Source organism: Paramormyrops kingsleyae, chromosome 23 (genome assembly GCF_048594095.1).
Source record: "Paramormyrops kingsleyae isolate MSU_618 chromosome 23, PKINGS_0.4, whole genome shotgun sequence".
In the NCBI taxonomy this organism is placed as follows: Eukaryota; Metazoa; Chordata; class Actinopteri; order Osteoglossiformes; family Mormyridae; genus Paramormyrops; species Paramormyrops kingsleyae.
The window spans coordinates 17,590,639-17,617,736 of NC_132819.1; the positions used below are offsets into that span (position 1 = coordinate 17,590,639).

General features: G+C 48.1%; 1 protein-coding gene and 1 long non-coding RNA gene across 11 annotated transcripts in view; one reads left to right on the forward strand and one right to left on the reverse strand.

Annotated features, from left to right (window-relative positions):
* Nucleotides 1–27,098, reverse strand: part of LOC111852255 (cyclin-dependent kinase 14) — a 79,709-nt gene that overhangs the window by 23,617 nt on the left and 28,994 nt on the right. For 8 of the 10 annotated variants that reach the window (XR_011984848.1, XM_072705349.1, XM_072705348.1 and 5 more), the window contains 6 exons: nucleotides 25,661–25,781; nucleotides 22,224–22,317; nucleotides 17,530–17,593; nucleotides 15,665–15,713; nucleotides 10,649–10,788; nucleotides 7,599–7,711 (listed from right to left, as the gene is read on the reverse strand). Coding sequence is in view for 9 of the 10 variants with exons in the window: in XM_072705349.1 (XP_072561450.1) it covers nucleotides 7,608–7,711; nucleotides 10,649–10,788; nucleotides 15,665–15,713; nucleotides 17,530–17,593; nucleotides 22,224–22,317; nucleotides 25,661–25,781 (572 nt within the window). In the remaining variant the exon portion in view is untranslated. Of the gene's footprint in view, nucleotides 1–4,499; nucleotides 5,283–7,598; nucleotides 7,712–10,648; nucleotides 10,789–10,924; nucleotides 11,236–15,664; nucleotides 15,714–17,529; nucleotides 17,594–22,223; nucleotides 22,318–25,660; nucleotides 25,782–27,098 lie in introns of those variants that run through there. The other 2 variants (XM_023827925.2, XM_072705350.1) reach the window with 2 other exon arrangements.
* LOC140581833 (uncharacterized) lies at nucleotides 8,827–25,715 on the forward strand. The gene is made up of 3 exons (XR_011984849.1): nucleotides 8,827–9,163; nucleotides 22,087–22,322; nucleotides 25,603–25,715. It is a non-coding gene; the product is annotated as an uncharacterized lncRNA (long non-coding RNA).

Here is a 27,098-nt window from a genome sequence, read left to right on the forward strand (position 1 = left end):
TACGGACTCAGGATGGGGGACATGAGTCAGAGAAAGGTTTAAAAAAAATAACACGCAGGTCGACATCAGCATCAGGACAAATTTCCCACAATGCTCCTTCCTCACGGCCTCGTTTTGGCTCACAGCGATGTTTACCCGTGCCATCCCCTCGCAGTAATTATGTCGCTTGATCCAGTGCGTAACACGATGTTGGACCTTCGCTCCATTTGGCCGAGTAACATGAACACGGCCATAGGAGTGAAGGACACATACATTCATTCCCATTACAATGCGGCGAGGTGCATTTAATTAGAGCTTATCAAAACAATGCATAATGCAAACCCCCCCCCCCCCCATCCTCAGGATCCAGCACAGGGCACTCCGCTCAATAATTACACTGTCTGCTGGGGGCCGTCGTGTAGAAATACTGTGGGACAGAAATCAAAAACAGTATCACTGCGCAGGGAAGTTTAAGGCTACCGCAACTGATCATTTTTAAACATTCTGTTTTTAAAAATGTCTAAATCGGCATTTTGTTTTGATTAATCTGCTTCTGTTATGGTAAGCTGGCGAGTCTGATTTCAGCAAAGCACGTAAATACAGAGAAAGTTCGTGATGCAGCCCTCCCACCTCACACACATCACACGGTGGTTAGAAAAGGCAGCTGAAAAGCCGTAATGGATGACCAAGGGCACAGGGTGGGGGTTGAGGGGGGGGGTCACCAAACGTGCAGGATCACAGGGAAGGACTGAGCCACCTGCGGCCTGGCTGACCTTCCCGACGAGGAGGAGGGCTCTGGAGCTATGCATGACACGCCGGGCGCACGCTTCTGTCTCGGAACTTTCTGGTTTGCCGCTCACAGAGAGGGGGCTGGGCAGGACCAAGAGAGGATGCGAGGTGGGGGGCAGCTAAGTCAGGGGGAATAAATGACAGCTCGAGGGGCAGGTCTGGCCAACAAAGAAGCTGACGATATGAATATATTACAGGAAAGGCTCAGAGGGAATCACACCATGCTCAGCTTCATCAGCGGACCGCACTGCGTCCCTGCTGGACGTGCTGACTGGATGGAAACATGCCTCCATCGGGGGGGGGGGGGGGGGGCAGCATTTCCCGCGCTTTCATTTATGCTGCTCACTGCTCTCAGCTCTGAGGCACAGCAGAGAAAAGAGGAGCACGACATGGAAAAAGGTGCACAGGAATTATAATGTATGAAGTACGACGGCGAAGGATCTGAGCGCTGGCATGAGTTGCGGGATTAGCTGACAGTAAGAACAAAGCTTCACTCACTCTGTATCTACCCATTTATTTTCATCCAATGTTTCCTCTTCATTTCATCACTGTCTACATCACAGGTTCATGATGTTTAATTTGTTACCTTTTACATTGTTCATTGACCGAGTTCAGGTATTTAAATAAGATATAAGATATTACGAATTATAACAGATATTTATAGATGCCAGAGGAGGAAACAGCAGTGATGTTTTTACCCCTGTACTTTATTGTTGACTAATAAAATTTATATTACACAAGTGAAAAAAATCCAAAATACCCTGACAGAACAGTGTGAAACCTTCTACAGTCAGCTCCTAATTTAGTTGAAATTGAAAATGCAGACCTACACCATCGGTGAGTGTGCAGCTCTCCCTCTCCCTGACAGACACAAAGGCACGCTCACACCCACACACAGAACATGCAGGTAGGCAGACAAGGGAGCAGACAGACAGGCAGATGGACAAGCAGACAGAGAGGGCAGACAGACAGACAAATGGAAAGACAGAAGGAGCAGACAGACATGCAGGCAGACAGACAGACAAATGAAAAGACAGAAGGTGCAGACAGACAGATAGACAGACATGCAGGCAGACAGACCGACAAATGGACAGACAGAAGGAGCAGACAGACATGCAGGCAGACAGACAGACAAATGGAAAGACAGACGGGGCAGACAGACATGCAGGCAGACAGATAGACAGACAGACAGACGGAGCAGACAGACAGACATGCAGGCAGACAGACAGACAAATGGAAAGACAGACGGAGCAGACAGACATGCAGGCAGACAGATAGACAGACAGACAGACATGCAGGCAGACAGACAGACATGCAGGCAGACAGACAAACAGACATGCAGGCAGACAGACAGACAGACATGCAGGCAGACAGACAGACATGCAGGCAGGCAGACAGACAGAGAAGCTCCGGCGGGACCGTGGACCTGCTCCTCAACGTTCCACATGGGACGCCCCCCCTCGCTTTTCCGTGACACGCCATCCACAGAACAAAGGCACGGCTGACGACGCTCGAAGGCCCCTCCTCGGATTAACCCCCCATCCCATGAGCAGCACCCCCGCCTGGACGACCCCCCTCCCATCCCCCTCCACCCTTTTGGAGGGTAACTATGCAAATGGGTCTCCCAACCGTCAGAAAAAAGAGCCCCCACATCCCCCCCAACTCTATTTTACATCTCAAGCGACCTGTCCCCTTGGCTGACAAGGCAGTCAGGCTTCCAATTCAATATCTCACACACTCCTGACAGCTGGATCTGGGGGCCTGCCACCTAAAAAAAGAGCTTGTTTAGTCATAATTAACAATTCCCCACAAATTGCCCAGGGTGCGCTAACCGCTCGCAAAAAAACAAACCATTGATGTCTCTCTGCCTGTTCATTTTTTAAACGCTCCTTATCTTGAGTTCAGCAGTTTGCTAACTCAGGAAAAGGGATGCACCCAAAAAAACAGACACGTGTTTACTGAGCTGAATGGTCAAAGCAGGACTCATAGGGGAAAAAAACTGCCCAATTAATGTTGAGTTTGAGACGTTGGTGATTTCACAAACTGAAGCGCAGGGAGGGATTTTAATTGTAAATTTGAACAATGGGAAAATAAATTAGAAAGTGAGAAATAATTAAGCTGATCTAGTGAAAAGTGACTCAAAGACAGAAAATGCAATTTTTTTCCAGCGGAAAAAAAACAGAGCGAAGGGAGATTGTGCTTTGCTCATTAGACAAGCCCATGTGCTGTGAAATGAGATGTGTGGGGTGAGGTTTTCATTTCCTGAGTCTCCCGAAAGGGCCTCCATTTCACCAGTGACCCCCCCCCATCACCGGCGCGTCTGCGGAATTCCCGGCGTGAGGTCAGGCCTGCCGGTTCCATGCCCAGAAAAAGGGGCGTGGTTACCGCGACACGCAGGTTGACACGTGACACGTGCACTGGTGAAGTTCACGGGAAATGACCCGTGTTGATTTTCGTTGTTACGTGATATTCTCTTATTTCCTTTACCCGCACTATGTCGCTAAGAATTCAGATTTCTGTTTTCTTAATAACATGCTTCACTGTTGCAGAAGACTAACGATTTTTAATTTTTTTTTGAACGCAGCACCCTGTTCTATGCGTTATTTCAGGGGCTGAAGTCGTTAATTATCACGTGGCTGTCTGTGTGTGGGTGTGGGGAGCGGAGCGAGACAGACATTCAGCAAGCGAGCCCAGCTAGCTAAGGAGATTATGCTAATGTGTCTCATTCAGAGTCAAACTTACCCAACACATGTCAGAGGTGCAGTATTTGTTCCCTCCAGCGATAAACAAATTATACATGAAATCAATTCCTTTTTACAATATTTTCCACCCTTGGGCGTCCCCCCCCCCACCCCTGGGGGCCTGGGGGCAGTGGAGTAACCAGCCAGAGTCACCCCATTTCGTAGGGCACCAGCTGCCTAGGTGCCATAGCCCCCCCCCGCTGGCTGGCTTTTTCCCTACAAACCCCCCCCCCCCATCCTCGCTGAGCCGCTGAAAGGGGAGGTCCAATGGGCCAGGCTCCCCAGGGCCGCCACTCAGCCTTGGCACAAATCTCCCACGACTCGGAGATGTGTCCGGTTTGGGGGGGGGGGTGTACACAATCAGTCTGAGGCGGGGGCCAGAGAATTGGATGTGACTGCGAGAAGACCTTCGTGGCCAGTTAATGAGAGCGGCCCGCAGGTCCCTTGGGCCACTGGGGGGTCCTGTAAGCTCACTGGTGACGGCAATGAGTGCCCTGAACTGACCATGTAGATCAAGCAGCTCTGATGAAGGACCATCAGCAGCCTCACCTTTCAGGATGGATAGCACCAGTCAACAGATTTTGTCACTAAGGGGTGTCTTTTATTATTTTTTTTCTGTCCCGATTTCAGAAATGCACTCAGAATTTTGCCAACACCCATAGTTTCTGAGTGACGTCATTTTTAGGCTGTACTGACGGTGCATAATTCCTTATTAAGAATGTGTGGGTATATTAAGGTTTAATTTAGGATGAATGATTTAAATTCTATTTTTGGACATTTTTCAGACTTTACAGAAGGATGCAAAGTCCACACTAGACCCGCACATGTCGAAAAGAGAGGTGCGTTTGGAGCGTGGCAGGTTGTAAGATGGGTTTTTCCGAGCTGCAGCCCGATCGAGCCACGTCGACACGTACTGGAGATAAATTACCATGATAACACGCGCTGCCAAAGTTACAGCCTTACAGCCAAAAGACAGAAAATAAACTCCAGTCCAGTGAATAGCTTTGAGGTTTAATGAGGCAATTAAAATGTCATCAGAGCCCTGATCTGGGGTCTAACCTTCCCGCTGCCAAGGACGTAAAAAGTTAAAAGAGTTTTAGCCCCTCAAACAGCTTATTGACCAGAAATACTTTCAGGCTGAGAACCACCCCTACTTTTCGTTCTGGCTTGTCTCGATTTAGCTGATGTTGTGGACAAAATTACAAAGCAAGAAATAAGAACTCAATTTAGATGTAAATCAGAGCTTTGTTGCAATTCACTTGACGATAAAGGCAGTGGGACCCCCCATTAGTCGCGAGGTCTTATTACCACTGGCTGCCAATGAAAAATGGACGCCTTTTAGAGACCTTCGCAGAACTCCATTAAGGATTGTTGTGAAGTCCTCAAATCTTCAGTCAATAGAAACATGCTCAGCTCAGTTCATGAAATTGGTACTTGGGTGATAGTGGCTGTTTCAGATCCAGAGGTGATACCAAAGACTGATGGACTTTCAGCTGCACATGTAGCCTGGAATCTTCCAGAACCAGGTCATGTGGCATAAGAACCTCTGAGCTTCCAATGTAGGGTTTCTGTGACTGTAAGGCTGCCCTCACATGCCTTGAGCCACCCGGGCCTGAAGTGCACAAGAAGGGTGACCAAGCCCAGCTGCGCCGTCCCAGCGTCCTGCCTCCATAGCCCAGCCTGGGACTCAGACCGCACCCCCTCCGGCAGGCCAATGTGGGGACCAGGACCCGGCCTCTGGCTCGCTGTCTCGCTGCTATTCGCGTTTGCGTCCTGAAATGCAGCAACTTGAAATCATCATCTAGAGATGAACACCTGCCACTCACACCTCTCTCCCCATCTCCCTCTGCATTCTTCTCTTTCCTCTCTCTCTTTTTATCACTTTCTCCCCATCTCTTTCCATCTCCACTCTCCCACTAACTCTCCTTTTCCGTTCTCCTCTCTCCCCCTCTCTTCTCTTTCCCTCTCTCCCAATCTCACTCCTTCTCTCCCTAACGCCCCTTTTCTGTTCTTCCCTCTTCCCCCTCCTCCTTCTGTATTCTTCTCTTTCCCTCCCTCTCTTTTGTCTCTCTCTCCCCACTTCCTTCCATCTCCCTGCCTCTCCCTCTACTTTTCCGTCCTCCTCTCTCTCCCCCTCTCTCCCCGACATCCCCCACCCCCGTAACTGTCAGGTGGACATTGTCCCCTGTTCATTCAAGCATCCTTCCAGGCTATCCGCTCAGACAGCCCTTTATGTCAGTTCCACACAGGCCTGTCTTAAAGCAGCCAGAGAACACAAAAGCCGCTCCAGTGGGAATTTCCTGCGAGCCCTGGCTGGGCATAGCCCACGCAAAGGCGCTTCAATAAAACGCACACGCGACTTGGCCAGCTCCGCTCTGCTCACACTCAGCTCCCCGTCGGTCAGACATTTGGCGTTCTGTGGGTGAGGAGAGTCAGTGAAATTAACATCAAGCTTAAACACCCGAATTGCCAGTTATTCCTCATGGTGGATCGGTCAGAAGTCTGAATTAATCTTGTCCTTCCCCCACCATACTTCTTCAATTCTAATGTGTCTCACAAATCTGTGTTTTTTTTTTCCTGAACATTGCAGCAACACGTATATCTATAAATCAGAGACCAATCGCTCTTGGACTCTCCATGCGACGGACTTTCGGCTTTCAGCAACAAAGGAGGCCATTTCAATATGAATGCCACAGCAGAGCACGCACTGGGTTCGCACTGGGCTCATTTCCGTTCGGAGCAGAAAATCGTAGGGCTGCCTTTCTGTGCACAGACCCGAGACCCGGATCTCCCGCCGCTCTGCTTTGCTGGCCAATCCCAACACGATTTCCCCATGAACGGACTCCAACCTGCGTCGCCATGAACCGTAAACGTGCTGACAGCGGCCAGGAAAAAACTTATGAGGCAAAAAAAAAACACATCAAAACTACTTTAAAAAAAAGAGGCACTCGCTAGATCACCTTTGACGGGACGTTTCTTTGTGGGCTCTGAACCGCTCTGTGGTTATTCTGACAGGCGTTTTGATCGGCCGCCCCTGACTGATGGTAAGACCTCCATCATTATAACACATAATGGCTTCAAATGAGGTCTCTCTCTCTGGAAAACTGTCCAAACCCTCCACTGGTCCTGGGGCCCAGCAGGAACCCATCAACATGCCATCAGCAGCAAAAAGAGAGAGGGTGGGAGGCGGGGGTCTTCCTCAGTTCCCTCAAAGACCCGCACGTCTCTTTGTGCACCTGCCAGTAATTCGAGATGTAATCCGCACCTTAAAGCTGTCATTTCGGGTTCGCTCAGTGCCATCATTACTCAACTAACAACGAAATTATTTGCAGCTGCTGACGGTCAATTACTTGTTTTTCTTTTCTTTCTTTCTTTTTTTTTTGCAAACCTTTTCACAACCCTGTTTAATGCAGACAGGGATCTATTATGGGCTTAATAAAAATGACCCTCACTGTTATGAAAGCAGAATTTTCCTAAAGAGACGAGGATGAGTGGTGAGACATTGGATGGATGGATAGATGGGCAGATTTTTCCGGGGTCAGGCCAGCTGGCACGTCTCCACTTTGGTTTTGTGCATGATGCCCTCCCTCACACCAAACACGCATCCTCAGATACCCAACATCGCCAATCTGTCCGAACCACATCAGGTCTAGCACTAGCCACAAATCCATACAACGGTAACATCCTGCCCATGAATTTCGGGTAACTTCCGAATCCTCGTCACGTTCTTCTCTGTCTGCATATAATATTGTGCTTAGCGGTATGACCCCAGATTAAAGGAGAACTGAAAGTGGAACAACAAGATGAAAACCACTGCAAATATCAAACCTCCACTGGATCACTCTGGGGTGTTTTATATTTAATAAGGAAGGATTGTAACACTATAATAGTATAAACTTTACATCTGGGCACAGCTGTGTAATGTCATGTTAATACATGGTATTAACAATCATATAAATAAGCAAATGTGTGTTGATGTCAAACTCAAAAAATTCCTCATAGTCAACACACTTGTTGATCAGGCTGTGGTCTGTCTGGCCACATCCACACGTGATGAACCTCCCCATCCGATCCCCGCGACGGACTCACCTGCTGCCCTCAGTTCTTGCCGGAGGCCTTGGCGTGACTTGCAGCTTTCCCGCTTGCTCGCCCGCTGTCCTCGGGCTGCAGTCTGACATTGGGGACGGTGAAGGTAGAAGACACTGTGGGGAAGGACGAGGAGAAGGTAGGGCCAGCTAAACCATCATATCGCCATAGCTACAATGACATGGTAGAGCCTGCCTCCAACAATGTGTGATTTTCAGACAGTTCTACATTTGTTAATTGTCCAGGGATATCCCTCATGGCTGAGACACTCCCTTTCTGCTGTGTTGTACAAAAGGAAACATATTATGACTGAAATCAGACTGACTCTTAGGCACTATTTTATCTTGTGACAAAATATCCTAGTTCTGCCGGTTTTGAAGAAAACTGTGAAAATTATGGTAACCACCAAATCCAAACCAAGCGCAAAATGCCCTTTTTCTTAGTCTCACTGTGAGTGTAGTTACTGTGTTTGTAGGGCATTGCTCCTCAACTCCTCAGCACCCTTAAATGTGCTAGCCTGAATTTTGCCCATGGCCTGACTTCTGGAGAAATTTAAGGTGCTGCCTGTAGAGCATGATTCATGATATAGCGAGCAGGATGCATTGTGGGCCGCCGTGAAGTCCGAATCGATGCCCACTAGCTCAAAAAATGGCAAGTCTTCCTTGCTATGATTTCACGTTAGACTGGGCATGCTCCGCCGTAAAGGCGAGCCCATGGAGGAGACCCCGTAGCATGCGGAAGCCATACGTGGCGATACTGCGGAGCCGCAGCCTCCGGTCTTTCCCTCGGGGCCTCGTGGCACCACCTGCCTCGACATTCTGGGAGGCGCCACAAGGGGCAGCCGCGAGCTCCCATGTCCACTGTGCGCTTGCCACGCTAACCAGCAACGTTCTGCACTGCTGCCTTTAAAACAGCCAAATGGCTATTTCAAAATTAGTTTAAATACTAGAACTCGTGGCCATAAGTGGAAACTAGCGGGAGAACATTTTAAAATGAATTTGAGGAAGCACTTCTTTACACGGCGTGTAGTTACAGTATGGAAAGTCTTCCTGCTAGTGTAGCGGAAGCTAAAACCATGGGTTCCTTTAAATCAGAGCTAGATAAGATTTTAGCAAGTCTGAGCTATTAGTTAAGTTCTCCCCAAACGAGCTCGATGGGCCGAATGGCCTCCTCTCCTTTGTAAATTTCTTATGTTCTTATAATTATGCTGTTCTCTTTTTTTTAACACGGTAACACTGGATGCATTTCCGAGACAGCAGGCGAAATGTCCTTAAGCAGAGAGCTTCACGGCAAGGCCAAGCAACCCACTGCAACCAGCGAGGCTTCGCCGGGAATGTGCCGTATCTTGTTTTCCAGCTGACTCCCATGGGTGTCTCAAAGGGATTAGCTGGTCGGGCTGAGGGCACAGAAAGGTGACGCCCGTGTCAGGACGGGCCTACGATGCGATTACGGTCCTCGGGCTAGACATGCGCACCCCCCCTGAGGAGGTCTTTGCTGGGCTCCGGTGACCCCTCATCCGTGGATCAGGAGAGCTTCTGTCTGGAACCGCAAGCCTCCCCTAAGTCTCGGTAAGGTGACGTGCACCCCCCCTTAACCACCCCCCCCCGACATACTAACAACTAGTGGTTATAATTATCTTCCTACAACAGAAACTCCGCTCCCCGAGACGTACTGTAAATTTCCACTGTAGGCAGTCAGAACAGCCTCCAGTTAGAAACAAAATTATTTAATCTTCGTTTTGCTCTTCAAAAGATATCAGCTTTTTTCCCCTTTCCCGTCCGTGTTCAGCGTTATGCAGCCAGTGAACCCCCCCCCCCCCCCATGCATGTCACACAACCTGCTGCCTGCTGATAGAAGGATTAATACCGGCAAAAAATCTTAATCTGTGAAATTACAAATTAAATTCTCATATTAAAATTAGCACCCCTGAGGTATTTTGCAGCCTGTGCTGTGATTCTTCCCCCCCCCCTCCCGGTTCAGCACACACATTGTGCTGGTTAATGACTCAGATGAGTCGCACTCTGCTGCTAGCCCTGCTCCGGTCTGATAATGTGGGGCCCCTGTCCCCCCCCCATCCTGGGATTTAGCCGCTGACTGATAAAACTAAGTGCCGACTGCGTAATGGACCCAAATTAGCGACTGGACACCCCAGCATCCTGAGTAGACCCCGCACTCTGCCGTTACCATGACACACAGCGGGACGAGCCTGTCGCCTCCTCGTGCAGGGGGCGGGCTGTCGACACACTGAGATGCAAGACGCACCCCCCACGCTCTTCTTACATCACCGGAGGTTGTACTGGTTCTACCAGGAGGACGAGCTTTTCATAAAGAGTTTCACCATAGGAGGTTTGATTGTCCTGGCTTGCACGCTTGTCTCCATGGTGCCCCTGTTTGGGTATTATTTTCCCAAACGATTCATGACTCAAGGAAAATCACGGGGAAGTTGAGCAGCTCATCCATATCGGTGCGCTTGCACCTCCTGGAACCTGCCGAATCCGATCGCTACCCGCGGTGCCAAACTGCCTTTAACTTCACGGCCTTCAGAACGGTAAATGACGGGGACCCGCTAAATTATCACCGCCGAACGGTCTCTGTAAAAGCTTCTGTCAACGGGAGTCCACGGAGAGACGGCACTTCAAAGACGTCCCTGTCAGCACTCAAAGTGACACCGTCACTTCCCAACCACAACTTTCATGTCAGCTGTTACAAGTCTAAACTATTAGCTCCTTTTTCTTGTAACGTCGCAAAGGATTTTTTTTTTCCAGCTGTTTGAATCCAGCAGGAATTTTGACGGGATGTTTGTTTTCCTCTTAACACCTTGACGTCCATGAGCCGGCTAGTCCTCCTGTACATTAAAGCTTCAATCACTAAATCTCATAATTATACCTCAGTAGCTACACTGAGTTGCACTGGGTTGATACTTTTCATAGGTATCTCTGTGATCTATATTAGTTGACTGATGCTCGTATCAAAGGTTGCTCTCCTTAACTAGCAGTGGGTTGAACCCCGGCTCAGACGGTTTAGGGGGCGACATCGGTCGACGAGGCACTGACTGTCAGGAAGCTCCCAGAGCCGCGGAGGAAGACTCCCGAAGTACTCGTGGCTGAGCGCTGCCTGCGCCGAGAGGCGGCTCTTGGGGAAGCACTGGAGCAGCCGTGAGGCGAGGTCCTCGGCATGGTCCGTGTGGCCGAGCCTGCGGGAGACACACACACGGCACTCGGTCATTAAGCACCACTGCCACCTCACCAGCGTTATAGTGACAGCAACATTTCACTGCTGAATCGCGGGAAAGAGAGAGCAAGGAGGGAGTGGTCTACAGAGAAGGTTCAGGCTGGGCCTGTGTCTCCTTCCCAGGCTCTCCAGCTCTGTGAGGCACGCTAGAGAGACGATCGAACTGCAAATGCCCTCAGGGCTATGGGGTTAAAGCCCGCTACACTTAATAAGGGATAGGGGTCCCAGGCTGCTACACTCCACAAGGGTTATGGGGTCCTGGCCTGTTAAATGCGTGCAATACGAGGGCATATTTATGCATAAACATTCTTTTTAAACACAGTATATCATGACCCTCACCTGTAGAAATGACCGTAATGTGACATGAGAAAAACAGCACATGTGCCAATCCTCAGATGTACCATACAGTCTGAAAACATAATGTAAGCCAACAATCAGTCATGTACAGTCATGGCTATAGTCCGGCATCATTTGACACTGCAATTATACCTTCTTAAAATAATAACCCAGGCCAAGTGCAGCATGATGAGATGAAATGCCCCACATATCACAGCAGCGATTGGCATTGCTAACAGTAATGTAAAGATGGCCGACCACATGTTAATGTTAATGCCCAGTTACATGTCAGTTCAGGTTTTTATTCTACAAAAGTGTAACAGAACTGACATATGTAAATATCTTTGTTTAAAGTCAAGTAAAAAAAAAAAAACTCACATAAGGCCAACAGAGATTTTAGATCTCAGCTGAACTCGGATGAACCATTACAATAAAGACCGTGAACGGGAGGGAAAATGCCAAAAAGCAATTAAGGAGTCCAAAAGCGATCAGGGGATAACGTTCGAAAATCAACACACAGCCGACGAGCTCCGGCATCTTAATTCCAGGACAAATAGAATTTTCCCCGCTGTTCTGCCACAAATACGCGGCTGGCCAACTCTGTAATGCCTTACTATCCTACAGCTACGGTTTACATCTTTGACTGGCAAGACACAGAAATCGTCTTTTAAAAAGAGAATCAACAGAAATACTCAAAAATCATCTTAGTGCTGGAACAGTTGCCCACTGCAGCGTTTACTGGAAAGGACTGTTTCCACATTATTCCTACATCACTTCTCTGTTCTTCAGAAGACTTTCAAATTCTGTGCTTAATTCTCAATGGATCCTGAAGCTCTCAGCAAGATCTCACTAAGGAGGATGCCTTCTGAAAGTGTAGAAATAGCAGTGCTCTTACAAACCCATATACAAGCTTTTGTTTTTCACTTGTTTACTCTTATTTAACACCATACTCTTCACACAATAGAGTAGGTATGTACATACTCGTCAGGAGACAAGAGAGGCTTCCATGGACTGCACAATACATGTTGTGAGCTTGGGGTCCAGAAGCAGAACACAGAAAACACCAATTCTTATAGCAATTATGATTGTACGCTTTGTTCCAGAACTTTCTAAATGGACATTATTGTGAATCTGGCCATAGATCAAAGACCTACGCCATGGAGGCTGACATTCTACAGGTTTCTGATTGGACGGCAGCCAGGTGGATGAGAGAGAGGGGTGGGGATCATCTCATCTTTTGTTTGTATTAGACTCATTAGCCACTAGTTCTGCAACTGTTTTATTCCTGAGTACATACTGTAGCACTTAAAAATTCAAATTTTTCTCCCCTCTTTTGAATATACTCATGGGCTTAACAACTAACCACAAACTGCAGTAACATTCATTTTAAATATCAGCGTAAACTGTCTTCATGACTAACAGAGTCTGGGTATAAAATCCAGAAACAGAATCAGGTGTCATTTTTGGAGAGTTTAACCTGGTTGGTAGGTAATCGGTGAGCATTAAGGGTCCCTGATGAAGACTGACCTTGACACAGACCCACACAAAGGGTGCAGCTCGACTCTCTCTCTCTTAACACCTGCCTCTGTACACACAGCAGGAAGCCCCCCCCCACCACCCCCTATCATTAATCTCAGCAAAATGCCCTTATGGGACTCAAGGTAAGAAAGGCCGGTCTACAGAGTTGTGCCGTTTTCCGCCAAGAAAACGCACCCCCCTGGATAAGCCATGACGACACGCTAGTAAAGAGGACTGAGGACCCAGGAAGACGGGGGGGGGGGGTGAGGGGCTGACAGTCAGCCCCGGACGCCAGCACAAGCCAAGGGGATATCCCTCTGCTCATTCTCATCCTCCCCTATAACTCCAACAAACATTTTAATTATTCCGAAGTACCAGGGAACGCGGAGGCCTGAGTGTCCCCATCGGCTCACGGAGTAGTGGTCAGCCACGAGCCCCCCCCCCCCCCCCCCATTAAAGAGAAGAACACAAATCCCTGCAAAAAAAGGCACAAGCGTCAGTTATTAACAGAGTCTAACTCTCCTAATTCTCCCGGAGGCTGGGGTTATTTACGCAGCGATTTACAAGGGGTGTCTTGAAAACTTTGTGTGCTTGTCCTGTGAGTTGTAGCAGGGGCTTGGCAGAAAAGGTCCTTCTCCCTGCAAACATTTTCCTTCTGCTGTGTAGCGTCACTCGATCAGCACACCGCAGACCCTTTTAAAAAGGCATCATTTTGGCTGGGTCATGTTTGGCTCTTTCACTCTTCTATGGCAGCGATTCTCAATCCATGGGTCACAACCCAAATGCATGTTCTTAAAGGGTCACGAGCCAGAGTTGGAAATGTAAGCATTTTAAAACCAGCAAGCTCCTAAGCTGATCCACGATCAGATTTCCCAGCCCCAATCCTAGAATTAGCCTATATGAATGAGTCTTGGGTCTGCAACCGCTTAGCGCAAAACTAAAGAACACTCAACCAGTCCAAGAAGTCAAACCACAGATGCTTAATTTAAAATTCACTGGCACATCCAATCAGATGTGTGCGATAGGCATTGATTGGCGTAAACTGCAGAGTGCACCGTGAGCTTGATCATAGTGTTAATTTAAACCTATACTTGATACAGGATTGCGACTGGGATGGCGTGGTAAAAACTGGGTCCCAGTGCAAAAAATTGAGAACCGCAGTTCTCTAGTATCTGACCCTGGAGGTTTGAATGGTGAAGTAAGGGAAGTGTGTGTGTGTGGGGGGGGGGGGTTGATTTTGTAAGGTTGATAGGTCACGTTTCAGACCAGCCATGCATACACTGGCGGGCGTCAAATCCGTAACTGGAGAGGTCAGCAGGGCAGCGAGAGTCAGCGCACGCAGTAGCAAGCAGACGTCAAACGTGAAAAAGGGGGGGGTTATTAGGTCAAGGAATCGGAATTACTGCAGAGCAAATTCAGCCTGAGAGCAACTGCTACCCTGCACCACATATTACAAAAATGATTTCCTTTGAACACTGGATGTGACACAGACGTCCCTCTCAAGAGCCTCACACCTGCTACCTCGTGGCTGAAGGGCAAATTGCGGTCACACTGACACTGTCAACTGTCGTCCTTTGATCCGGTTGATCAGCTCTGAGAAGGCAGAGCCAGCTCTTTGTATTACCCAACCCTGACGGACGGGCCCGAATGAAACCCAAACCCCTTTGTATCATCCCAGGTCTATATGCTGCCTGACACGCGCAGCACTGCAAACGCAGTGATGTTTACGCTCCCAGTGACACACCTGCTGATTTTCAGCACATCTGATTTTCAGGTGTTTTTCAGGATCACTGGACTCGCTTGCATTGGAAAACAGGGAATTGGTTCGTAATTGTAATTGGTGTAATTCTAGTTTTGCACGTTACGTTTTCATGATGTCCACCTAAGCTAAATAATTACATAAAGTCCATAAATCGGATACTCCCCCCCCCCAAGTCTGTCCTGTGGAAGTCGACCTTACGTTCTACCGAAGATTTGAACATGAACATGCAGTTTGTTTGTTCGCACAGTTGTGAATACATCATGAGCAGGTTGTGTGATAAAAATGCAGCTGATACCCCCCCCACCCCCCCAAACCCCCCCCAACCAGCCCTGGGCAACCTGGAGAGTGGTTAGGGCATTCGCATTCCTAACAACTACGAGATTCGTTGGGTCCGTTGCTCTGGCAGGGCGGGTGATTGCCGGGCTGCATCTCAGCTATCACGCCTATCGATTTGCCGAGGTGAGTCCTTGCGGCGTGCAGCTGTGCCGGATAACGCCCTGGATTGGTGTTACCAATCACCTAATGTCAGTTTGGTGACAGAGCAAAAGGGGCTCCATGGAAACATATGGAAGGTGGGGGGTCCCTCTAAAATAAACTGCTGATGTACAGCATGACCTAAGGCTCTTTGTAGGAACACAGTCCCTCCACATCTGCTCCAGCGAATGTGATCACTGCGCTGAACTGAACGAGGCATGAAGGTACCAACCCGAGACTCACAGCCACAGAGGGCAGACAGACTGAGAAAGTGAAGATAACGTTTGGAAAGATATTACAGCACTATCTGTGCTGGGATTAAACACCTGGGTACAGGAGGGACATGAGGTCACGTTTTAATGGAAACTCAGCTGGGATGTAGCGTTCAGTTAGTATATTTCTAACCAAATAAATCAAGGTAGATGATCATGCGCCCCTCCTGTGGTGACATCCAGTGCTGCTGACTGCAGCCCAAATTCAGGGCCCCACAGGAAGGAGTAAAAAATAAAAACTCTAGACACAGGAGTAGGATAAATACTCACTTGTATGTATTCACTTGTAGGTAGAGTATAAATACTTACTCACAAGTAAAGAATAAATACTTACTTGTAAGTACTCACTTGAATGCAAGGGATAAGTAGTCACTTGTAGGTGCTCATTTGTAAGTAAAGGAGAAGTACTCACATGTAGGTACTCAGTTATTGGCAAATTATAAGTACTCACTTGTAGGTAAAGGATAAGTACTCACTTGTTCCACGCATGTCTCAGCTTTTTGGGGCTGTACACAGTAAAACGTTCTGAAAAAGAGAGACAGAGTGGCTGTATGATCGATTCTCTACACGTTCAGCAATCAGCTAACGACAGTGGGATCGAGAGTATGGATGCTCCGCTGCAGGGCTGGGTTGTCAGCCTGGGCCTCCTGACGGCTTTTTGTCTTGCTTTGGGGAGCTCCCGCTCTTCTCGGTGACGTGTCACAGTACTCTACACGACGGACTCCTGTCAAATGATTTCCCACTGTGAAGCACGGGACAGCGAGCAACCCAGACGAAACCCTGTACTGGATGAACTTGTAACAAGCAGTACTGGAAAAAATGATGCCGGCCGTAGAATAACCGGGATATTTATGTAACACAGATTCATATCCACCTGCCAAAGATGACAGCGTTCAGTATGAAGACCTCGACATACACTCATGGTTACACACGGCAGCCTACGCACTAGGTCACTTTCACTTTCCTCGTTGCTGGATCAGAACCTCCAGAACAACCCCAGCTGACTTCAGCGAGCCAAAGACAAACTTAAGGAGAATGGGCCTTTTGTGGATGGATCTTCTGTTGGGCTCCCTCGAACCCTAAACTGTGGGGCATGTCACGCTGGTGCCCCATGCGGTGTATTTAACGTCTACATAAACGATACCCAGCATCTCCTGCCCACTGTGCTGTCATTCCAGAGTTGCAGTTGTTATTCGTCTTGTTTATTGTTCTGTACATGATTCTATGGGTTTCAAGTACATATTTCACTGCAACATCGATGACAAAGCGTTCCGAGTACCGGTCCTCCCCCTGCCTGTGGAGGACCCAGTTAAGAGCCTCCTGGTGTTTAGGTGACAGGAGGTGAGCAGGGAGGTCGCCCCCCACTCCCTGCACCCATGCGGAAGGGCTCTGGTGAGCCGGCTGGGGAGAGTGAAAGAGGCCGTCGGCCTGTGGGGGGGAGAGACGGTGTCTGTTTTGGTAATCCCCTCTGCTTGCACCCGTCTCTGAGGCTGCTGGGGGGGGCTCTCCGTTGCCGTTGGGCCGCGGTAATGAGGGCTGGCAGCGGCGGCGGGCCGCTTGTAATTTTGTGTGCCTCCCTACCGCGGAGCTATTGATCAGGACCAGCTGTGTAAGCCCTCCAGTGCCGTCCGTGGGAGAGACGTCTCCCTGCTGGATCGTGCTGTGTGAAGCCCTCCATCTTACGTGGGGGTGCAAATAAAAAGGCCAGAGAGGCCATTAGCCCATCCCCCCCCCCCAAATAGAGTTTACTCTACAACTGTGAGGATGACAGAGCTACTCCACTTAGTATGTAGAGCTAGTGGGAAAGCCCATATGATTCAGAGTATTGTTGCAGTGTAAAAAACTTAAAATCTCCCCAAAATTCACCTACTGCTTTCTTCTTCCTCCCTGACCAGAAATGCCATTTTTAGACAAAGGCACTTATTGTGAAAATGTGACTAAGAGACCCAGTAGCATTTCAAATGATTTGTTCAGGTGTTGCAGCCTCCGCGGGGTGTTGTGGTATGTTACAGCTCCTCAAGCGCAAAGCGGAGACCCAGAGAGACTCCATGAACCAACAGCGCCCTCTGCTGGCAAAGAGATGAACTACAACAGTGTACCATAGTCCTGGCTTGACAAATCAAGATACCACGGGAATTATCCCAACTTATCACTAGGGGCAAAACCTCCATTCTATGCCGTTCTTCTCTTTGTGGCTAAGATCATCACCAGAATCTTTAATGATATGCATATTCTCACCCATTCCTTAGAGGCCTGGTGCTTCTGAGCTAACCTAACCACGCACAAAGAAAACGCTGACCGCTCGATGAATCCGTGCCCAAGGTCGAGCAGACGTGTTCACCTGGTTTGAAGTGAGGCAAAGAGTGGACCCCTGGCCAGGTGTCTTCAGAGGGCGTGCCCAGGACCTGCCAATCAAAAAGAAGATGTCTGAATTGGGGGTATTACCATACAGGTGTGTCTAATCTGTAATAGGAAAGAGCATTTAACATTTAATTTGAGGAAGTAAACATTTCAGATAATAGGAAAGTTTTAATAAGCAGAGGCGGTGACTGAGCTGGATGAAGGCATATCAGAGGACAGCTATGTGACCAGAGAATATAATTACTATATAAACACAGCTGAAACCATAAGGGTCGTAATCAATCTATCCAACCTTCCTTTTGGACAGTGTCATCTGCTTCCTGCTTTCAATCACGAGCTTAAACTTTGAAGCTACTCCTGTGTAGATTTGTTTATGGGACACGATGGTCTTGGAGGAATTTAGGTGCTCCTGATGCTCGACAGGTCTGGCCATGTATGCAGGACTAGCCAAGCAGAGAAGATACAGGAACTCGGTCTGTTTTTATCTGGGATAGAAAACCAGCAGCGTGGATGGGCTCCAGACCAGGATTGAAGGGCAGCCAGGCTCAGTGCTGGGGGGCCCAACAACCCAGGGGGATGGGGGGGGGGGGTGGCAGGGAGCGGCTGTTTTGTCAAAAACTGCCGTCCGCTTCCAAGCTGCCCAGCCTCCCCACTTCGGGGGGGTTTGAGAGTGACGGGACCCCCGGCGTTGAACAATGTCGTCGGGGTATCAGAGCATCTGCAGTGGGGGGAGTCACTCTGAATGGCAGGCCAGGAAAGGGGCAGAGCGCGGTGGGCCGCCAGAGACGCGGGGGAGGGCCACGCTCCATCAGGCGGGGCCCGCGGAGCCCCGTCGGCGCGGCTCTCTTTGCACCACTTCCCTGCCAAGTCACTGCTCCGTAAAAAAATAAATAAATAAGGCTGAGTCACGCTTCCACAACACAAGGCACAGGGAAGCCATCCACAAATCACACTCCCAACAAACACAGCGCCACAAAGGCAACAGACGCAACCTTCCCTTAGTGACAAATAAGCAAAATACATCTGTTCTTCTGCCCTTTGTTTCTTTTCTTTGGAGATATTTATTTAAGGCAAAAAAAAAAAAAAGCAGAATTGATTTGCAGCAAGAACTTGGACCGTTTGCCGTCTTTGAAACATATGTCTGGAAAAGGAAGAGAAGGGAATACTGAGGTTCTCGAGTCCCAGGTAGCGATTCCCTTCCTTGTGTAATTATATTGCTCAACGTCCCAACGTTTTATTAGTGAGTTACTCATTTGAAAGCTTGTTAATGAAAGATAAATAGTCTTTACAAGCTCACTGAGACATAAATCAGTCATGTATCTATTTTTCATGCGATCATTAAATACCAGTTGCATAGGGCTTAACCTTATAAATGCTTGTGTTTCATAAGGTTAATTTATGTATATTTTATAACCCTGGCACGCATATAATGCATACCATCCACGTTGTTATAATCGCATAAATTCAACTAAACAACAGGACTGTTGACAGGACTGTTGCATCAAACAGATGTCATTCTGAATTATGTACACAACAGATGTCATCTCATAACTGTTGGAAAGCAGGAATTCCTTTGTGTCATTTGGCCATGCTTAGAAAAAGTTTATCCCAGAATTCACCAGTACCAGATTATGATTGCTGCAATGTCCCTACAAAAATAGTTTAATTATTTAAACCATTTTAACTGTGCAGTAAAATCCCAGAGATTAAAAATGGCCACATTTAAATGTAGCTGGGCTTTTATAATGGAAAGTATCTGCTCCAGATAAGCATTACCAGTGGCTAGTTACAGCCGACATACTAGGGGTAGTAACTCTGAATAGGCAGCAGAGGGCGCCAATGCCCAGTAACTAAGTAGCGTGTTGAAATGAAGGACCTGAGCCTGGTTGGCTTGTGATGAGGGTGCTATTCAGGTTTCAAAAGAGGATCCATGATCATTTCTTTAGATTTAATGTAAAATGCTTGTTTACACAAATCATCCTCAAAAGAGTAAATATTAAATGCATTAAAATTCAGTTACTTAAGAAAACCAACTCTTCTGTACAACCACGATAGGACATTACAGCTATTATTTTGGACATTGTTGGGAAAAAAAATAGGATAATATTTCTATTTGTATTTTAGCATTAAGTCCATCCATCCATCCACCTTATCCTGTCTACCTCCATCTATCCTGGGGGGTCCGGAGCCCAACCCAGCCTTATGTATACTGTTCAAATCTAAATGTTATTATATTTGATTTTTAAAAACTAACTTCAACCTATATGTTTTTTCCCTTAAATCCCAGCATTTTGCCATTTAAAGGCATGATGCCCGCATCTCTGGATGGTGTGTCCGCGTAACCCGACCCAGCACCGGAGGACACGCGCAGATGAGCCGGAATTACCCTCACACCCCGGCCGTTAGAGACAAAGCCACAAAGGGTCATTATCCCGCTACTCACAAACCCCCCCTCCGCCCCCCCATGCACACGCTGAAGTCAATGAACCTCCGTGCTTCCACAGTACATACTGCTAATTACAGAGCAAAAAGGGAGCGGGTGGCACCAGGGCACTACCCCCCCACACGCCGTCTCCATCACGCGGCCAGCTCGACCCAGGGGTGCCCTAAGAGACCCTTATCAGCCAGACTCCATCTCACAGCGCCGGCAGACCCAGAGACACCGGGAAATATCCTTTGGACACATACCACTGAAATATCCATAAATACAATAAACACCAATAAACACAATAAGATACATCTGTTAAATATCTACCAGGGGGCAGTACATGTGTGCAATGATAGACTGACATCCCAGATCAGAAAACATGACTACAGAACGGATGGATTGGTGGATGGATGGATGGATACCACTCAGATACTGAAATACAGGTGCTCCTCGGCTTACGATACAGTTATGTTCTGATGTGCTCATCGTACGTAAGTGGAAAATAAGTCGTAAGTCGAATATGAATACTATAAATAAGCAAATAACTACTGTCACTGATTATGTACATTAATTAAAGTAATTACTCTAACTAACTAAATACCTGTACAATTTGGTCAAACACAGAAAAAAAAAGCACTGTCCTATAAAAACACCATGTGTTACGTTGTTAAACACTGCATGAGATGTTTACACTTGCGATCACTGCAGAGACTGGAGTGTGGCTGTGTGGGTGCTGCTATCGCCGACATCAGTAGACAGTGCCGTGCGGCGTATCGCCAGCCTGGGAACAGATCAAAATTCAATGCTGACTACCGATCACACTGCAAAATCACACTGCAAAATCACACTGCAAAATATTGTCAAAAGGCAAAATATCGCAAGTTGAAACATCTTAAATGCTCTGTTGACATTTTGGTCCTTCATCTTGTCCTGAGCGGGACAGTAACGCTCTGCTCACAAACTCGCGGCGCTCCACTTTGGCAGCCCTGCCAAATGCTTCTGAGCTCCACTAGGGGGCGGAGCGGGTTACATCTCCATCGAGGTCAGTCTGACACGCCAGCGAATTCCACTGCGTTTTTCACTGATCGCTCAGCACTGCAGGTCCTGTCCCGCTGAGGCTGGATGCTGAGCTTACTGCGGACCTCCACCCAATTAAACACGCCGCCGAAACCATCAAATCCAGCTCCTCAGAACCGATAGAACATACTCTGCTTCAAACCCCGAAGGACACATCAGAGTGACATTCCTTTGTGTGTTTAAACTGTCTGCAAACCCGAGTGACTCGTTGTGCATGTAAAAGAAAAAATAAATGGTGCCCTTGGCATTTAAAACAGCGAAAGAGTGACGGCACTTTGAAAAATGACATTTTAAACCAAAGGCAGTGGCTGCACATCCTGCCAGTGAGAGATAGAATGTGGCCTCTGAAAGGCTGCCGGTTCGCATCCCACAGAGGCCGCCGCCGGTTCGCGTCCCACAGAGGAGGCCGCCGGTTCTCGTGGGGATTCTGTAAAGATGGCGAACCTTCTCCTGATAAACTCCACCCCAACGGTCAAAAATGCTCACGTACTTAATGCTGCCCCAGAAAGCGTGATTCTGTTTACGGCAATTATTTGGTGCCGTGCCTGAAAGTGGGCTGGCCTGGTCGGGGGGGCTAAACGAATGACCGCGTTGATGAACTTTCCCCGCCTGACACCAGACAGTGATCAGTAGCACCTCTGGGGAGGCTCCTCTGGTCTGTATATACCCACCAACCATCTCTGAAGAAGTCTTCAAAGCCACCCCCCCCCCCCCCCAAAAACAGGGCGTCTCCGGCCCAACATGCCCCTTCTCGCCTTGCATGTCGTTGATAAAGATCGGATGCATGGCATGCGTTTAATATGCACGTTTTAATAATTTATTCCCACAGCACATTAATTCTACTCTCAATAATTAGTTTATGGAAAAATCACCGCTGGCTTTTTAAATATTTATGTATACGGTCCAGAATGTGGTAATACTTCATCTGATACGTATGTCATACATGGCAGCCCACGTCAATAAATCGCAGCTGCACATTAGCACTAAGGCATCCCGCACCCAAGTGACTCTTTCCATCAATTATCTCTGCAGCCGTGAGGCTCGCAGGTCTGATTTACATCCAAATGAGGCTCTTGGAGATGCCGTGTGCCCACCGGGCGGCGATGCGGTGAGAGGGCAGAGCCCTGCAGCCCAGGATGGATCAACGCAGAGGGAGGTACGGGACCCACCAGGAAGATCCGCTCCAGCTGGTCCTGGATATCCTTCATGCCGGGAAAGGCGGCCACCCCCTGGATCATTTCGACGAAGATGCATCCCACACCCCTGAGGTGAGAAGTGAGGATAGAGGATGTGAGTGAGGAGAAGCAGGGAGAAGGGGTTGGCCTTGGTGGCTGGCATGCAATCTGCCCCCACCAGCATCGCATGCCCCCACCAGCATCGCATGCCCCCACCAGCATCACATGCCCCCACCAGTGTTGCATGCCTGCACCAGCTCCGCATGCCCCCACTGGTGCTGCATGCCCCCACCAGTGTCTCGTGTCCCCACCAGCGTCAATTCCTTCACCAGCATCGCATGCCTTCACCAGCATCGCATGCCCCCACTAACATCAATGACCCCATTAGCGTCGCATGCCCCCACCAGCGCTGCATGCCCCCACCGGTGTCGCATGCCCCCACCAGCGCTGCATGCCTGTATCCTTGACGGTGGCTTTCAGCTACTCTGGAAATCTTTTAACTGAATTTCACTTAAGACTGCAAGCACCACTTCTAAATTAGTTCTAAATTAAATAACCAAACCTTCATTTTTTATTTTTAATCAACATCACAAAAACCTCCAAGCTTTCCTGATAATGAAAAAATATCTGTACTGAAGCCCAAGGTGAGGTTAAATATTATTCACTGTTAATTTTGCTGTGTCCTGTGTCATAGTCCAATCCGGGGCTGTCTAAAATATCTGTAACGTTTTACATAAATTACATTGTTATATTTGTTTGAGTCCAGGGAGAGATTTTTTTTTTAAATTCCGCAGTAATCAGGTCCCAGGTGTCACAATCATTCTGATTTCTGCAGTATTTCATCTTAATTTGCCCAAAAACGACCAAAGGCAGAATAACCTGCAAACCCGTTTCTCTTTACCACAAATGCTACCTTATTTGATATTTTCCCTCTACAATTAAGTTATCTCTCTTTCCTTCTGTCTTCCTATTACACTTATCTCATACCTTCCTACTCGTATCTTAATCTCTTATCGTACCACTGGGCCTCCTCTCAAATTCCCGTTACGCTAATGACCTGCTGTCAGTCACACAGACAGCTGGTCACGAGGGGCCAACTCTCACTCCACCGATTAACATACTGCTGCTGTCCTTACAGACGTCTTTGTGGTTTTTGTGCATCTGTGGGACTCAACTTGACTTCCCAATTTTATTCAAAATCAAAATCAAATTTTTTTTTCTTTGATTCGATTCTTAACCGGCAGCAAAGTAAACCTTGTCAGAGGAGAATGTTGTCGTCGTCAGGGGCCAAATACCGTGGTTATTCTGACGGACACTGTGATTAATTTTAACCACAGATATGGCACTTAACGGACACAGGTGAGTCCTTCAGCTGGAAAAGCATCCCAGTTGGCCACCTCATGGCACTGGCATAGAGGAGACAGTGGGGTCTCCCAGTCCCAGGAGCAATTGGGGTTAAGAACTGGCAACCTTCTCACAGAGACCCCTCCCCCACCAAAGAAATTAAGTTTTTTTGTTTAATACTATTTTGGTCAGGGCATAATTCCATAAATGTTATTTTATAGTTCGGATGTCTTTGTTCTAAAATGGTACAAATAAACATTTCTATGGGTAGGTGTGTCCGAAATTTTGACTGGCACTGTAGCCGGCCCCCTGGCATTACCGTCCCCTTATTCTCCTCGCCCCCGAAGCACCGCTCTTCTGCTTGGCACCTTACTTCAGGGGTGGACGGGCGTCGAAAAGCAGCCCAGTGCCAAGTTGGTCCCCTGTTGACCAGGGGCCTCGACCGACGGGATGGGCACCCCTGGTATACACGCTATATAATGCCAAGGTTAGGGAAGAAATGACGGCCCACAAGGAAAATTCCCAAGCTTCCCGATGGCCAGTCCGCACCTCTGCCTCACTCCGACTCTCCGTGGCGGCTTGAATCCTGTCCCCTGCCCTCACCGACGCTGCTGTTTCCACAGCCTCGTTTAAACATTTAGTCTGTACCCTTCGTTCCTCCACTCTCCATACCTCCACGCTCTGCCTACGCTCCTTTTTTTTACCTCACGACGGGTGGAACAGGCAGGCATGGGAACCTCACCATCACAGATGGCTTCAGCCACCTCCTCAGAAGACACCTCGAGCTTAACATCAGCCTGATGATCTGGCCAACAGTTACTCGAACATGATGGAAGGTACCAGAGCATTTATAAAGTCAGAATAAGCACTGAATAAACAGTGAGGATCTACTATGTTCCCTGTACACTCCACACACCCCTATCTCCCCTCATGCTACAATGTTATAACTCCCATAACATCCCATAATAATCATATTATTAATCTGCAGTCTGCTGCTCCCGTCCCCAGCATGCGGAATATGAAGAGAATCATTTTTCAGTAGCTTATGGCCGTGATTAAGATTTTTCCCCATATACCTAAAGTGCAGCAGATACCTTCTCAGCAAGTGCCGGCATGCATAAATCACCTCACGCACTTATAATCTCCTCAATACATCATTCCATCCCATAATAAGCGGGCTGCACGAAAAATAACGGAAGCCAATGGCAGTGTAACTAATGACTTGTGTGAGAGGGACTGCAATTAAAATAGTCCTATCGCAGGTAAGGATCCCTCGTGGGTATGACACTGGTGTTTAGCAGCTCTTCCCTTCTAGAACGTTCTAGCAGAGTGTAGAATCCCTTGAACTCCCCAGAGCACCATGTTCTTAGGTGAGTTTCAGAGCCTGGCACTGGGACATCGTGCTCCCCGAAAGCTGTCCTCACGCCTGTCTAGTCAGAGACTCTCGACGTTGAAACTTCTCAAAGTAGCTCCTGAGCTGAGGTCAGCAACCAATGTGTCCATTTTTCTCCCTCCATATATGCGTCTGACTAACATCACCCTCTCTGAGGACGGTCAGCACCACTCACACCTGGATGTCCGCTGGTGATGCAGACACATGAAGACATTTGTTTATTTCCCCCCCCCATGTTTATAAACTGATGCTACAACTGAGTAGTGTACTGGAGAACATCCCATACTTGCCCTTACCGTCACAGGGCTACAGCAGTAGGACTAACTCGTGCTTTAGCACGATAAAGCAGGTATTTGCTCAGGGTTACTGCATATACCGAACGTCATTAGCTCTGGTCGCTAACTAAAGAGTAACAACATTCATAATCTAGCTTTTTCAAGCAAGAGCAAGTTTTTAGTACCGATAACAGATATAACCTGCTATCAGTTTAAAGTACTTCAGCATAACCACATCTGGACATTATTTGCTGCACTTGGTTCTATAAGTTTGCTTTTTCCTGTTTAGTCTCGCAAACACTGATTGGCCCACTTGTTTCAATGTTCGATTGGCACATGATGAGGATCATACCCGTTCCAGGGGTTTATGGGCCGCCGGAGCGTCAGCAGAGGAGATGGACTGCATTGCGGACACTCACCACATGTCCAGGCAGGTCGAGTAGTCGGTGGAACCCAACAGGACGTCCGGTGGTCTGTACCAGAGTGTCACCACCTCATTGGAGTACGTGTGGCTGGGGACCGACTTGGCACGGGCGAGCCCTGTTCCAGGACATCAAGGAGAGAAGGTCAGGAGGCCCTGAGGCCGGGGAACATGGCAGCAGGGGGGAGGCACTGAACAAGCAGGCAGCTCCATTGTACTCAGCTAAACCTTAGAATGTGCAGACAAAGTCAGATAAATAACAGACTAAAAAATGACATTAATGTTGAGTCAAAATATTTAAGTATTTAAGCTGTTCATCTGACAACTAATACTTACTGAATATGACCGAACAGCCATTTCATGCAAGGAATAGCAAAAATAACTCCTGAGTGCACTCCTGAGGACCAGAGGGTGTGCTGGCAGAACTCTTAGGGGTGAAATATAAAGGGAGTGCTGGCTGTGTCTGTGTCAGGGTTCAGCACGGCCAAAAGGGGGCGATAGAGAGACGGAGCAGGGTATGGCTGGCTGAGAGTGTACAGCACTACACTTTTAGCAGGCTCTGCGTGCTAATCACCACCCCCACCCACCCTAGTGGCGTTGTCATGGTTACACCACAGGGAGGCCTAACTTTCTTTAAAGGGATGGGACTCCGCAAGCAGCCATTATATCAGTACATTTACACAAAGCCCCCCCCCCCTGGTGAGAGAAAGCTGCGGGTATCACAGAATAACTCCGGCGGCGCGGAGCTGGGTGCTCCGAGCTCAAAGCCGACGGCCCCATTTCGGCGGAGCCGCGGACCCAGAAGCGAAGGTCAGACAAGGCAGATCTCTGAATTATACATCACACATCCTGGAGCATCAAAGGAGCTCAGGGCGCGTGAGGGTGACACCTCAGTCACTCCCCCACACCCCCCCCCCTCCCCACCAGCGCTGTGTCATCCTGTCAATATGTCCTGGTTTCATAATATTGGTGGAATTCACTTTATCTTATTATCAAGTAAATTCCTGTTTCTTTGGTCTGTTTCGTAACAGGAACCGTCGAGCGGTAAAGCAAACCTCACCAGCGATGATGGTTGAGGCTGCGATAAAAGCCTGTTTGACATGTAGCCAGTCAGCTAAAGAAGTGGAAAATTTTGATATAGTAGGATAAACCAGACAGGTAAAAGAACAAAGTTATTGTGTGTGATACAGTAAAATAATAATGGATGTATGAAATGCTTCAATTTGGATTTTGTCCATCCATCCATCCATCCATGCCCATTTGTCATATACAGGTCTGCAGGGAAATATCCCAGAATAACCCAGGAAGGGATGCCAGCCAATTGTAGGGGTGCTTTGCAAAACACTCAGGCAGTCAAACTAAACGTTTAAAGCTATTTATCTGGGTAGTAAGTGTATAAAAAACAATTTAACATTATAACATATGCAAATTAAGAA